The 14891-nt window shown below is 40.4% G+C and overlaps 1 protein-coding gene across 13 annotated transcripts in view; it reads right to left on the reverse strand.

Moving 5' to 3' along the window:
* LOC133501809 (Fanconi anemia group A protein) overlaps positions 1–14891 on the reverse strand; it is a 168521-nt gene that overhangs the window by 50526 nt on the left and 103104 nt on the right. For all 13 annotated transcript variants that reach the window (XM_061821800.1, XM_061821801.1, XM_061821809.1 and 10 more), the window contains 5 exons: positions 5027–5160; positions 4858–4928; positions 3204–3303; positions 1073–1260; positions 892–985 (listed from right to left, as the gene is read on the reverse strand). In XM_061821800.1, the coding sequence (XP_061677784.1) occupies positions 892–985; positions 1073–1260; positions 3204–3303; positions 4858–4928; positions 5027–5160 (587 nt within the window). The remainder of the gene's footprint in view (positions 1–891; positions 986–1072; positions 1261–3203; positions 3304–4857; positions 4929–5026; positions 5161–14891) is intronic.

A 14891-nucleotide genomic window follows, 5' to 3' on the forward strand; every position in this document is an offset into this window, starting at 1 on the left:
GAAAGGAAAACAACATGAATAAGAACTGAACAAACACTTTTTACTGGGTTGATTTTAAAATTAGTTATTTATCAAAGTTGTTGAGTATATCTCAACATGAAGCATTCATACATCTTATTTATTTGTATATCTTTATTGATATGGTTCAGCTTCATTACAGCCTGCCAAGAGAAACCATAACTATGATGTGACCCACCACAAAAATGATTTTGACATGCGTGATCACAGACATTTGTTGAGAAATAATCATGTTAAATTCACTCGAACTCAAAGGTGTTTTCTGGAAGAAATTTTCTGAAGGAAAATTCACGCAAAAATGTTCCCAAATTAGGCAATTTTTTTTGCAACCAATTCTCCTAAGGACAACTGGTTAGTACATCTGGTTAACCGATCTGGCTAACAGTTCTGGGAACTGAGGTTCAAATCCCAGCCTCGCCTGTGTGGGGTTTGCATGTTCTCTCTGTGTGGGTTTTCTCCAGGTATTCCAGTTTCCTCCCGTACCCTAAAAACGTGTGGGAGGTTGACTGAAGATGAAATTGCCCTTAGGGGTGAATGTGAGTGCCAACGAGTGTTTGCTTTATTGCTACTGTCTGCTATGCGTCCTGCGATTGTCTGGTGACCAGTTCGGCGTGTACCCCCGCCTCTCGCCCAAAGATAGCTGGTATAGGCTCCAGCCCACCTGCGACCCTAATAAGGAAAAGTGGTACAGAAATTTTTAAAGGTCTTGCTGTGTTGAACTCGGGTTTAAGTACCCATTTCAACCAGACCTGCCTTTTATAAATAGGCATTTTTGGTCAATTTTATCATGTTGCAGCTACTAATAAGCTCTACTTGTACCGTGGCTTATCAAAGGGCAAAATAGTTGACAAAATAATGATAATTGAAACAAACCTTCTTATAAAGGCTGGTGGGAGCAAAGTTATGCTGTTGATGAGCCAACCAGTCTCCTCGGCAGATCCCATAGCACATGGCAGCCACACAGAACCTGAACAATTAAAAGGTGGTGTTTTAATCAAACTTCAAATACATAATAACTGGCAGATTATCATCCTTAATTGCTATAATACTTCACCTGACACAAAAGTGCATGCGAGTGTGTGTGTTGCAGACCAGTGCAGAGCTAAGAGCCTCTGAGACAGATATTGGTTCAGACTGCCTCAGCGAAATCAGCTGCACGACAGGACTTGGGGACATGAAGGCATCAAGGTGGACCACAAAAGCTGCTAGTCCGGGCATATGAGGGCCACTCAACAAGGACCCCTTTAGAAACAGGTGATCTTATCAAACAAGTGATATTTAGAGTGTAAGAATATTATATAACATATTGACAACGCTTCTGACATTGTGCTGACATTGAAAAATATTTGAACTTTGCCAGAATAAACAGCAATTAGTCTGTATAATAACTACACTAATTACAATGACACTAATTACATGAGCCATTCCCTTTTGTGGTGGAGGAGTTTGTGTGTCACAATGATCCGAGGAGCTAAGTTGTCCGGGGCTTCACGCCCTTGGAAGGTCACCCATGGCAAACAGGTCCTAGATAAAGCACGGATCCATAAACCCCTATGATGAGTACAAATTATGAATCTAGGTTTCCCTTGGCCAGATGCGAGGGAAGAGGCCACCTTCTGAAGCCAGGCCTGGAGGTGGGGGGTGAAGGCATGCGCCTGGTGGCTGGACCTGCACCCATGGCCGAGGGCCCCTTCCCATTGGCTCACTATCTGTGGGAGGGTTGAGCTTGGCGGTGGCCAAAGGCTTGGCGATCTGATCGCTGGCTACGAAACTAGCTTGAGGAATGTGGAATATAACCTATTTGACAGGGAAGGAGCTAGTGTCTGAGGTCGAGAAGTTATGACTAGATATAGTCGGGGTCGCCTTGACACACGGGTTGGGCTCTGGTACCAGTCTGAGTGGACCATGTTCCACACCTCTATTACCGAGGGAGCCAATTGGAGCTGTGGCCGTGAGGTAGTTGGTGCCAGCCGTTGCAGGAATCCCCATACCAGTTGGTGGGCACCACCAGTGAGGCATGCCATCAAGCTGAAGAAAGAGTTCTTTTGGGTAGTTTTGGCTTGTGGGACTCATAAGGCAGCTGATGGGCAAGTGGAATGGAGCTTTTGTGGTTGCTGAGGAAAAATCCCAGGCGTGCGAGGAGTTCAGTGAGGTCACGGAGAACAACTTCAAGACAGCTTTGAGGAAATCCTGGTCCACTGTCCGGCGTCTCAGGCACGAGAAGCAGTGCACCGTCAACACTGTGTATAGTGAGGATGGGGCGGTCCTGGTTGACACACCTCTGCAACATTTCATGAACATCTGGGACAGTGCCGCTAGATTGGCAGACTGGGACGGTCCCCCTTTTTAAGAAGATGGACTGAAGGGTGTGTTCCAACTACAGGGTCACCTCCTCAACCTCCCTGGTAAGGTCTATTCAGGGGTGCTGGAGAGGAGGGTCCGTAAGGAAGTTGAATTTTAGATTCAGGAGGAGGGAGCAATACTGTTTTTATCATGTTCTGGGCACGTTCCACTGAAAAGAGACAACGGGGATGATCCAGTGCACCCTGGAGAGACTACATCTCTTGGCTGGCCTGGGAAGGCCTTGGGATCGCCCCCGAAGAGCTGGTTGAAGTGGCGGTGGAAGTCTAGGTGTCCCTGCTAAAGCTATTGCCCCCGTAACCGACCTCGGATAAGCGGTAGAGAATGGACTGATAATAACACTGGATCCCCAAAAATCGAATACCTTATCATCAGTGGTAAAATTTAGGATTTTATTTTTTATTTTATTTTTTATATTTCGGAAAACTCCAAAACTAACAGACTTATTATACAGGTGTTTTAATCCAAGCCATACCAACAAAAGAAACTTGATGAGAGTATCACTCGGGAAATGTATTTCCTCACCATTATGTCTTTGCCGGGTGAAAATACACAAACGCTTTATTTTAGTTCTTAAAAACAAAGTACCTTCAAAACAATGGTTAGCCTGTTAAAAAGGGTATGTTTGGGAAAACAAATCTGTATGCTACTACAACCTTTTGTGGCCTATCATCATTTGCATTCCTCGAGTCTGACCAACCGCATAAACAAAACAATGGTCTGGGAAAAAAAACTGCAAAACCTTCCCATAAATTTGATTTTACACTGAAATTAGAGGCTAAGACTTTGTTTTATGACGTGGACACAAGCAGAGATCTGCATACCTGGTTATGGAGAAGATGCCAAAGTCTGTGCAGAAGGCAGGAGAGGAACTCTGTGTTACAGACTAATACGCACACAAACCTTGATGCCCACATAATTTGCCTGGAGAGAAAAACGAGTGATTGCATAAAAGCATTAGCTATGTAGCATTAATAATATCAGTCCTTAGTTACTATAGAGGAATAAAGTTGATGAGCCACACAATGAAGTTATGGGAAAGAGTAGTGGACTGACTCAGGTCAGAAGTCAGTATCTGCGAGCAACGGTATGGTTTCATGCCTAGAAAGAGTACCACAGATGCATAATTTCAGCTCTGTGCCCCTTCCTGTTTGCTGTGGTAATGAATCGGCTGACAGATCAGGTGAGACTTGAATCCCCTTGGATTCAAACATCACGGGATGTTTGCAGATGATATTCTGATATGCATTGAAAACAGGGAACAGGTGGAGTAACAATTACAAAGATGAAGGCATGCACTGGAAAGGAGAGGAAGGAAGATTAGCCGAAGTAAAACAGAATATATGTGCGTGAATGAGAGGCGGGGAGGGGGAAGAGTGATGCAACAGTGAGAAGAGATAGCAAGGGTGGACGACTTCAAATATTTAGGGTCAACAATCCAGAGCAATGGTGAGTGTGGTCAAGAAGTGAAGAAATGGGTCCAAGCAGGTTGGAACAGCTGGTGGAAGGTCTCTGGTGTGTTATGTGACAAAAGAGTCTCTGCTAGGATGAAAAGGGTAAGATTTAAGTATCTGTGAGCAACAGTATGGTTTCATGCCTAGAAAGAGTACCACAGATGCATTATTTGCCTTGAGGATGCTCGTGGAAAAGTACAGAGAAGGTCAGAAGGAGCTACATTGTGTCTTTGTGGATCTACAGAAAGTCTGGTGTTGCGGAGAAATATGTTAGAATAGTACAGGACATGTATGATGGCAGCAGAACAATGGTGAGGTGTGCCGTAGGTGTGACAGAAGAATTTAAGGTGGAGGTTGGACTGCATCAGGGATCAGCTCTGAGCCCCTTCCTGTTTGCAGTAGTAATGGATAGGCTGTCTGGTGTGTTATGTAACAGAAACGTCTGCTAGGATGAAAAGGGTAAGTTTATAAAACAGTGGTGGGGCCGGCCATGATGTACGGATTAGAGACTGTGGCACTAAAAAAAAACAACAGGAAGCAGAACTGGAGGTGGCAGAAATGAAGATGTTGAGGTTCTCGCTCAGACTGAGCAGGTTGGATAGGATTAGAAATGAGCTAATTAGAGGCACAGCCAAAGTTGGATGTTTAGGCGACAAGGTTCAAGAGAGCAGACTTCGATGTTTGGACATGTCCAGAGGCGAGAGAGTGATTATATTGGTGGAAGGGAGCTGAGGATGGACGTGCCAGGCAAAAGAGTGAGAGAAAGACCAAAGAAAAGGTTGATGGATGTTGTGAGGGAAGACATGAGGACACTTTTGGCTGAGAGAAGAAGATGCACGAGATAGGCTTAGACGGAAAAAGATGACACGCTGTGGCGACCACTAACTGGACAAGCCAAAAGGAAAAGAAGAAGAAAAAATAATGTCACATTTACTGCATTATGTGAACAGTGAACAGCCCTATAATGAATGTATTGTTAAAACAAAAGTAAAATTTTTCTAATTTTTCAAAAAGGGTTACTCACTTATTTGGAGGGAGTGATTTGGAAGCATCTAAAATGCACTGGCAAAAGTTTTTTAAAATCATATTAACAACCTGGGGATGAGAATGAGAGAATTGCAATTAACATGAATAGCAAATACATACCAACAAAGTGATGAACAGTGAAAATAATAGTGGATTTGATTACATACTTCCAAGTGGACCTCTGGCAATGAAAGCATGTCAGTTTTCAGTTTGATCACTTTCCTTTCCAAAAAGTCATCAGGAAGACAAGGAAAGATAAAGCTCATAGTGTGGGCGATCTTTGACAGCTGAGCCGAAATATCTGATGGAACATAAAAGTCAACATTAAACGTCAGCAACGGCTTACTTGATTGAAATCCCTCTGAAGGTGATATAACATTTGTTTTTGCTATATTCCCACTTATTGTTTGTCCTCAGTACTTATTACTTATCCATCCATTTTCTGTGCTTCTGTGCTGCTTATTCTCATGAGAGTCATGGGAAAGCCTGAGGCTATCCCAGCTGTTATCGGGTAGGAGGCAGGGTATACTACTTAATGGGTTTTTTTTCCAGGAAGAAAAATAAATGCATTAAAAAAAATAATATATATTATCAAATACAGAACATAAAATCTCATACGTTTCTGTATGGTGTATCCTGTACGTTTCTGGTGTAAGACAAACCCAGTCCCATTCATTTCCAGGATCTCAAAAGGGAGGATGGCTCAAAAGGAAGCATGGCTCACATCATTTGCTTGGCAGCAATGCAATACAGAAATAAAAAATGTGACACTCTCCGAGAATTAATAATATTTGACTTCTGTTGTACAGTAAGTGTGTGTTAATCACCGGGCAATAGCACTGTCCAAAGATAGTTTAATTTTTTTTTTGTGTTGTATGGCATCCATTCAGCCATCCGTTCATTTTCTTTACTGCTTATCCTCACTAGCATCGCAGGAGTGCTGGAGCCTATCCCCGCTATTCTTCAGGCAAGAAGTTGGGTACACCCTGTATTGGTCATTAGCCAATCGCAGGGCACAGAAACAAACAACCGTTTGTACTCACATTCACATCTACGGGCAATATAGAGTCTCCAATTAACCTACCATGCGTGTTTTGGGGATGTGGGAGGAAACCCGAGTGGCCAAAGAAAACCCACACAAGCATGGGGAGAACATGTAAATTCCACATAAGCAGGGCCGGGATTCGGACCTCGGTCCTCAGAATTGTGAGGCAGATATGTTAACCAGTCACTTTTCCGCCAAGTTGAATGCTTGACACGCAATGCACAATAAAGTGGGCGAAAATGCCAATGCAAATTCCTGCACCAATTGTGTGACCTATCATACAAACAAACAAAAATGAAAAAAAAAAAACAGGGAAAAAGTTCACACATTACAGAAACTAACCCATGTGTAGTTTTCACATATTTTGCAGGCAAGCAAATTTTGCTAAATAGTTGGTTAGGTGCTGAATGGAAGCACGTTGTTAATAGATTATATGCACAGATTTTACACTTCACGTACGATTTTTATGGGTTAATATTATGTTGATCCTTTCTTACTGACGTTGCTCACACCTTTTGAAGTGCCCCTCGGGAATAAACAATCCGATCGAGGAGACGATCATGACTAAAATGAGCCCTAGTTCATATGAATAGGATAAGGAGTCAATGATTTTATGCTGCTTATGTCAAAAAATGGATGAAGTGCACTTAAAAAATTAAGGTAAATTAATTGGAAATATATGATGGAAACCTTGACTTTTTTGGAAAAAGCCTGAAATGAGAATTATTTTTAAATAACTGACAGAAGACCAGTAATTTCTATGCTTAGGAAGCCCTGATAGCTCTGATTGGACGACAAACTAAAATTACTCCAAGAGTGCGAAGATGACTCATCCAGGAGGTCAAAAAAGAACCTCAAACATCTAAAGACCTGCAGGCCTCAGTTATCATCACTGTTCATGACTCTACCACAAGAAAAACACTGTCCAAAAATGACATCCACAGGAGAGTTCCCAGGCAAAAACCCCTGCTTTGAGCAAAGGGAACGGAAAGGATCGTCTCAGATTTGCCAAAACACATCTTGATGAATCTGAAGACTTCTGAAGAAACATTCTGTGGACTGATGAGTCAAAAATGTAATTTTTTGTAAGGCGTGGAGCTCGATACATCTGGCATAAAAATGTCACAGCATTTGATAAAAAAAATATGCCAACATGAAAAATGGAGATGGCAGTGTGATGGTCTGGGCCTGCTTTGTTGCCTCCATTGAACTATCATTTGAAAACTACATTTTGTACTTCCATGGGTTGTTTCACGGTGATTAACATTGATGTGAAACCTTTGTGTGATATATATGCAGAAAAAAAAAATCAAGAAGGTGGTACTGTATTCTAAAATTGCACAAGCCTATTAGGTCTGATTGGGAACCAGTCCCCAGTGGCGGGGCTTTTTCTTATACCTCAACATTTTGCATTTACTACTGTTTCATGATTGCTTGATGATGATTTGGTTGAATGTGAAGCTATTGACCTGTATGTGAAACAGTGCCACCTCATGAAGCTCACTAAATCATTCACCCTTTTCAGTAAAACGTGTAATTGAACACTTTTTTTAAATTTTACTAAGTCTACTTGTAGGAATAATTGTGATCATAATTATCATACATTTGCTTCCAATAAAGAAATGCTTTACTCTGCCCTAGATAACGTGGCAGGCTCCTAGCAGGAGATAGCAAGAACAAAAACATCTAATCATCAGAACTGTTAGAACTGCTGCATGTTAAAGAAATGATGACCACACATCTATTCAGCAATCTCACACACACGCACATGAACAAACATGTACACCTTGTTTCAAACTGTTTTGCTTGTCGTCTACTTTTTGTAACATCCATGTAAATAAGGGGGGTCTCAAAAATAAATAAATAGAGGTGCTGAGGAGAGGATAATCAGAGAATGGTGAATTGTACGAGACAGTTCCTCTCCTCTCGAGTCTTGAACTGGTGTCTTTGCTTCCTTTTTTGTCCTGTTTAATGAATGTCTGATTGGTGAACCTGACACTACAACAGACAAGTTGTTTTTTTTTATATAAATTATATCCCTAAATTTCAACCTACCATCTGTGAACTGATCTTGTTCTGGATTTATTTTTGGTTCTGCAGAATCAAAATGTAATGCTACATTGGGATATGGGGTTTGCTGAGCATGTTTATCAGCCTACACAGTTTTAATTAGAAATTAGTTTTTACTTCATGGCCTGATAAAATTATTACATTGTTCTGTTCATTTATTATTCAAGGGTGGGTAAGACTTTTTATTGAATGTTTTAATTAGGAATTAACTCACTGGGCTTGATTGAGATGATGAATTTCTTACAGCTGTAACAGTTGATTGTATGTGTTCCAAATTCAATAACGCTATTCAAAGGTGTTTCTTCATATCTTGTGCTAGAGCAAGTACAGTTGGTCTAATGCTACAAAATCACTTCATGTCAAACAATTCAGACTCTATAAAAAGGATAACTCTTATGTTAATGAATCTGGAGCTCCATCCACATCACATTTCTCAATAATACATATTTAATGAACTAAATAGTATTTAATAGGAAATAGTATTTTATGTAATGTAAATATGGCAACATAAATATTTCAGAAATTAAAAAAACAATCCACTTCTGGTCATGAAGCTTTGCCACAGGCTTTCTTTTCTCAGTTTCTTCTGTATATAAACCCCTTTATTAAATATTTCATTTCAGTCTGGATTAACCGAAAATTCCTATATTATGGAAAATTGTGAAAGTTGGTGATAAAAAGGTCTACTATCAAAAATTGTCATCCTCTTAGTTTACTTTCTGCAGCAAGTATATTTTTGGAATATATTGTTGCTGATGCCCTTGTAACTTTACTTGATAATAGTACGCAATTGATAACACATATTCTGCAAATGCTGTTTCTCAGCATGTTGAATGACTGGAACAATGCTATTGATGGTCCATGTGTTGATGCATTTTACTTGGACATTCTAAAGCATTTGAGTCTGCCTCTAATACATTCCAATATTTTCTGATACCCTCTCACCATTACGTGGGCATGGCCTGCAAATTAGCACAAGCCTGGTTTTCACAACAAGCCCAGCAGTCAAGATGCCTCTTTTTTCCCCACTAAGGACTATCACGGACTGCTGCAGGGGATGTCAATCCAGGAAATGAAAATCCACTCACTGTATGTGAATGTAAATGAACAGTCGGGGAATGTAACCACTCTGCCAGTGTTTCAAAAAGGTGAGCAGACGAGTGCTAACAGACAGCCATTTAGCTCAATAACGAGGATAGATGTGGACTGTGCAAACTCTAATGCATGATCAAATAGCTCTCCCTGGAATTTACCGGGAGCAAAGCGCCAAAATGTGGGACAACTGTCATGGCCCTCCCCGGTCCTTGTCCTTGCTGTGCCGGTCCCCAACGCGGCACGCACCAGCAGTTATCAGTGAGGCACACATCTGCGCCTCGTTCCACGTAATCACAGCTGATACAAATAGGACTCTATGTACAGTCTGGCCTTCGCCAGATCGTTGCCTCATGCCTCGTTACCGGACTCTCCTGATTCTGTTCCTGCTCTCCCATGTACTGACCCCTGCCTGCTGACTGACCTGCCTCTTACACCTGACGACTTTGTTACCGCTGCTTCCGTGGACTGCCTGTTTGATCCCCGACACTGGACTGAATAAAAACGTTTCCCGAACCGTCTCTACGTCTCCCGAGTTGTGCATTTGGGTCCAACCCCGTGTTCTGGTCATGACAACATCTAAAAAGGAGGCCACACCAACACAAAAAGATTACAGAGGAATCCCGTGGGCCTGCGTTGCGGGCTCCCTCAAACCCAAGTGAGCGGCCTTGGACGGTCGTTACAGTGAAGAGCAAGAAAAAAAGAACATGAATCAATGAAAAAACATTGACGTCACATTTACAAATAAATAATTGCTGCTTGAGACAGTGACACAGCTCAAATTAACTGTAGTCCTCTAGAGAGACTCTTAAACATAACTGTCTCTCTTCTGCATTGCTCTGATAGTCAAATTTAAGTTCTGAAGAATTTGACCCAAGGGTAGCATATACAGAATGAACAGGGGGGTCCAAGAACTGGGCCTTGAGGGACCCCATAGGTCATTGCCATTTGTTGAGATTGAACACTTCCAATGATCTCAAAATAACTCCTTTCCTCCAGGTAGGATCTTACTTTTACTTTGTCTGAGCCACATTTGAAAGCTATCCAGCAGAATATTATCATCTACTGTGTCAAAAGCCGCACAGATCCAACAAGACAAAAATCGACAACTTTTTTGAGTTACTATTCAACCATCATTTAGCATTCTGATAAGAGCAGATTCTGTACTAAGACGAGTTTGGAAACCTGATTGAAATTTGTCAAAAAGTCCATTTAAATTCAAGAAATTGCCGAGTTGATGAAAAATTACTTGCACATAGGGGTCCTGGATGTTCTCAAGCAGCAATCAGATTTCATTGATCTCCTAACAAAAGTGCAGGTTTCGGATGCTGAGGTTTTTATAAGCAGACCTCTCCCACTTGTACGATATGGAGATGACTGTTTCTTGAGGCTCCGTCAATTGCACAGGTGGTTAAGCAAAGTGTGCACTGCACTATTCGTGAGTTTAATTGACAATTTCTGCCTTTTTTCGCAGCGTAAAAATCTTTACAAAGCAGACTGTTTCTGTCTAAATAGACAAGGAGTTAAGTTATTGGCTAGAAACATTTTCGACTGTGTGAATCATTCACCGCCCTGTAAACAGGCATGTGATTTGACTAAATGAAAAAAGACTGAAAAATAGCCAGGGGCTGCAAGCATGATCAAAGGATGATCACCAATTTTAACGTGCAAGTTTTATAAATTGTACTATGAATGAACTATATCTAGTACATCTATAGATTAATGCTACTCTGTTTTCAAAACGTACACAATATGATCATTCATTATTTAGGTGCATACCTTTACTCCCAAAAATTACAAATTCAATTAAGTAACCTACTAGAAGTAAAACTAAATTTAATTCAGATTTGCGTCATGGCATGAAAGTGTGCTTTTTAGCGTGGATATCGTATCCATTCAAAAACATTTTAATTTTGTTTTTGTAAATGATTGAAATACATGAATTTGACAATTATTAATGTCATGTTTCGTTATTAGTATATAATAAAGACATTTTTATAATTGCTTCTGAACTCTCACTTCGTGTCTGAGCAAACACACTAAGCCCGTGAGCACTGCCTTTGACCACTGTGAGAACCATCAGATGTATGCACTGTAGTTAGATCAGTGTCATCCATTGAAGCTACAAGACTCATTAAAATATTCAGATTACAGATTTACATTTCCATCAGAACATTTTTAAGAACAATTGTGTTTTTGCAAACCTACAATGAAAATATCAACAAAGAAAAAAAATATATTGCTTACAACCTATGACCTCGACTTTTTGTAATTAAATGAAACGTGGTTGAAGGAAAATAGCTGTATAACCATCTTAAATGAGGCAACAACAGCAAATCTTAATTTTATGAACAATTGTCGAACAGGGAAAAAGGGTGGTGGTAATGCTGTTATTTTTAAATCATTATTTCAATATAAAGAAATTATATTGGGTGATTTTAGCTCTTTTGAATATCTGTGTTTTTTAGTTAAAGGTGACCCAAAGGTTATCGTTTTAATTTATAGGGGACTTTGACATTCATGCTGACAATAACATGGAAAAAACATCCAAAGAACTTTTGGAAATACTAGACACATTTGACTACTTTCAATATATTAAGTCCAACTCACACTCAAGGTCACATCTTAGACCTGGTCATCTCTAAACAAAATTGAAATTGACATTAAGGATATGGGAAAAAGAGGTACATATATGAGAGTACTGCCACTAAGTTGATGGAGACTGTGGCTGTCCCACAGACTGTGATTGCTGAGACAGTTGATGAACTTTTTAGATTTACATTTTACCTCGAAAATCACAAATGACATGAATGCTGTCCTCCTGTTAAAACTAATACCACCCTGAGGTGACCTAGAACAGTAAGTAAGTTTCTTTCGGCTTGTCCCTTTCGGGGTCGCCACAGCGTGTCATCTCAGATGAACGCACATATGTTTGGCACAATTTTTACGCCGGATGCCCTTCCTGACGCAACCCTTCTCAGGGAGTGGAGGCCCCAGTGGGATACGAACCCACAACCCCTGGTTTATCAAACCAGTGCTCTAACCACTGAGCTACACCGTGGGGGAAAACAATGATGGTCAAGAGCTCTAAATCAGAGTGTAGGAAAGCAGAACGCAAGTGGAGAAAAACTAAACTCGAAATTGACTATGACCTACAGACCTGCAATGGATGATTCCATGTTAGCAATCTATAGACCAGGCGTCGGGAACCTTTTAGGCAGCGAGAGCCATAAACAGCAAATATTATAAAATGTAATTCCAAAAGTCCTACAATATTTTAAAAAGTAAATACAAGTGTATTCGTGCATTTTATGGAAGACCAACACTTTAAGAGTACAGAACATCTCTAAATTCATTTAAATAACATTATGCTGTTGCTCACCAATGATGACAAAAGTACTTCTTACCATTAATGCGACTTCTTTGCTGATGGCTTTGGCGTCTGTTTCATACATCATTAAATTAAACTTTATGCAGTTGAGACTTCCATCCGTTATTTGTGAACATAGGTTGGTTTTAATGTTTTTTTTTTTTAAATGTGACAAAGACTTTTCACATGCATGGGTAGAATGAAACATTGTCGTCAATACAATCGTGCATTTAAAATTTTCAATCAGCTGTTCTGAAGGGTTTTTTTTTTCCATTTCTCCCTGCTTATGTGCGCTCACCAACAATTCTTGTCACAGAGGTATGTTTTTATGGAAAAAAAAATAAGCACGCTGTCATTGTAAACCATATAAGGACTGTAACATTTGTAATTATGAGTGTATTCCTTTAAGAGCAGAGGGGGGCAGTGCAAGGTAAACTAGGAAGAAGAATGTCTGGACGTGCAGTGGGCTGTTGTTCAAGTCCGAAACCTTGGTGTTCTGATTGATTTCGATCTGACTTTCAACAGTCATATCAAATCAATCACAAAAACTGCCTTCTACCATCTGAAGAACATATCAAGAGTGAAGGCTTGTATGTGTCAAGCAGACCAGGAAAACCCCATCCATGCTTTTATCTCAATTCGACTTGACTACAGTAATAGTCTTCTGACTGGATTCCCCTAATAGGAGTATTAAACAGCTGCAGCTCATTCAAAACGCTGCTGCTCGCATTCTGATCAGAACAAAGCGGTCCGAGCATATAACTCCAATCCTTAAATCCTTGAACTGGCTTCCAGTCATCTTTAGGATAGATTTTAAAAGTTCTTCTACGGGTCTCTAAATCACTAAATAATTTTGGTTTTGAATACATGAAAGAAATGCTTACGGAATACAAACCCAGCAGAGATCTGAGATCGACTTAGGTCAAATAGTGGAGTCCAGAGCAAACATGGTGAAGCAGCAATTACCTATTATGCAGCACATAAATGTAATAACTGGCCAACAGAGGTGCGGTCAGCCCCAAGTGTGATTTTTTTTTTTATCCAGGTTTAAAACTTTTCTTTTTTTTAATGGTTTTTTAAAGTATTTCCACTTTAAATCATATTACTTGCACTGTCGCAGTTTTGTCATTTTTAAAAAAATATTTATTTTGTTGTCATTTTTATTGTTTTTATCCAGTTTTAAAAGTTTGATCTCTTTGTTTTCAAATACTTTTAATCATGTAATGCACATTGAGTTATCTCGTGTATAAAATGCGCTATATAAATGAATTTGCTTTGCTTTAATGTCCCTTTCATGGATGTTAAACGCTGGAGTAGAAGGTGGTGTGGGTTGTGCTGCAGCTTGATGGGTGCGTGGTGTGGAAGTGTATTTCGAATCTGCAGTAAAACCTATTTAGGTCATCAGCCCGCTCTTGTTCTCTACTGAAATGGTGGGGGGGGAACGGACGTCGCTTGTAATTAGTGAGAGACTGTGATCCGTGCCAAATTGATTTGGCGTCATTAGCGCCGAGATGTATTTCCAGTTTAACTGCATAGTCCCTCTTTGCAATGTTAATTTCTTTAGTCAGCTGGTTACTAGTATGATTGTACAGGGTCCAATCCCCACTACAATATGCAATCTCTTTAGCCTTGCGGAGTTGCCTAAATCTGGCTGTAAACCACGGCTTGTTGTTATTGAATGTGCGAAACGTTTTTGTTGGTACACACACCTCACAGAAACTGAATTACACCTTAGCAATATCCGTGAATACATCTAGGCTGTGTGCTGAATTTTCAAAGACACTCCGATCTGTACAGTCAAAGCAGCTTTGAAGCTCTAATTTTGCTTCGTTGGTCCACTTTTTAACTGATTTTATCCAAGGCTTCGCACACTGAAGTACTTGCATGTATGTAGGAATTAAGCAGAGCAGGAGAGCCCATGGGTGCGCGGGGAATTGCACGCTATGCGTTTTTAATGGAAGTGTAACAGTGGTCTAGAGTGTTATTTGCCCTCGTTGGAAATTTTACGTGCTGCTTATATTTAGGGAGTTCATGGTTAAGTTTAGCTCTGTTAAAATCTCCTAGGATAATGAGCGGTGAATGTGGGTGTTTTTTTTCCCCAATCTCGTTTACCTGCTCGGTGAGTGTTAGCAGTGCTGCGTTAATGCTAGCTTGAGAGGGAATGTAAACACCGACGAGAATGCAAGAGGCGATTTCATGTGGCGAATAAAACGGTTTATAGTTCAAAAACAACAACTCTAAAAGCGGGCCGCAGTGTGTGGTGAGCTGTATAATGTTCGTGGACCATTTCTCATTGATATAAAAGCATATTCCAATGCCTTTGAATTTATTTTATAAATTGTCCCTAGGTGTGTTTGTGAGTGCGATTGTTGTCTGTCTCCATGAGCCCTGCGATTGGCTGACAACTTCTTCAGGGTGTACGGTGCCTCGTACCCGATGACAGCTGGGATAGGCT

This window comes from Syngnathoides biaculeatus, chromosome 6, assembly GCF_019802595.1.
Source record: "Syngnathoides biaculeatus isolate LvHL_M chromosome 6, ASM1980259v1, whole genome shotgun sequence".
NCBI lineage: Eukaryota > Metazoa > Chordata > Actinopteri > Syngnathiformes > Syngnathidae > Syngnathoides > Syngnathoides biaculeatus.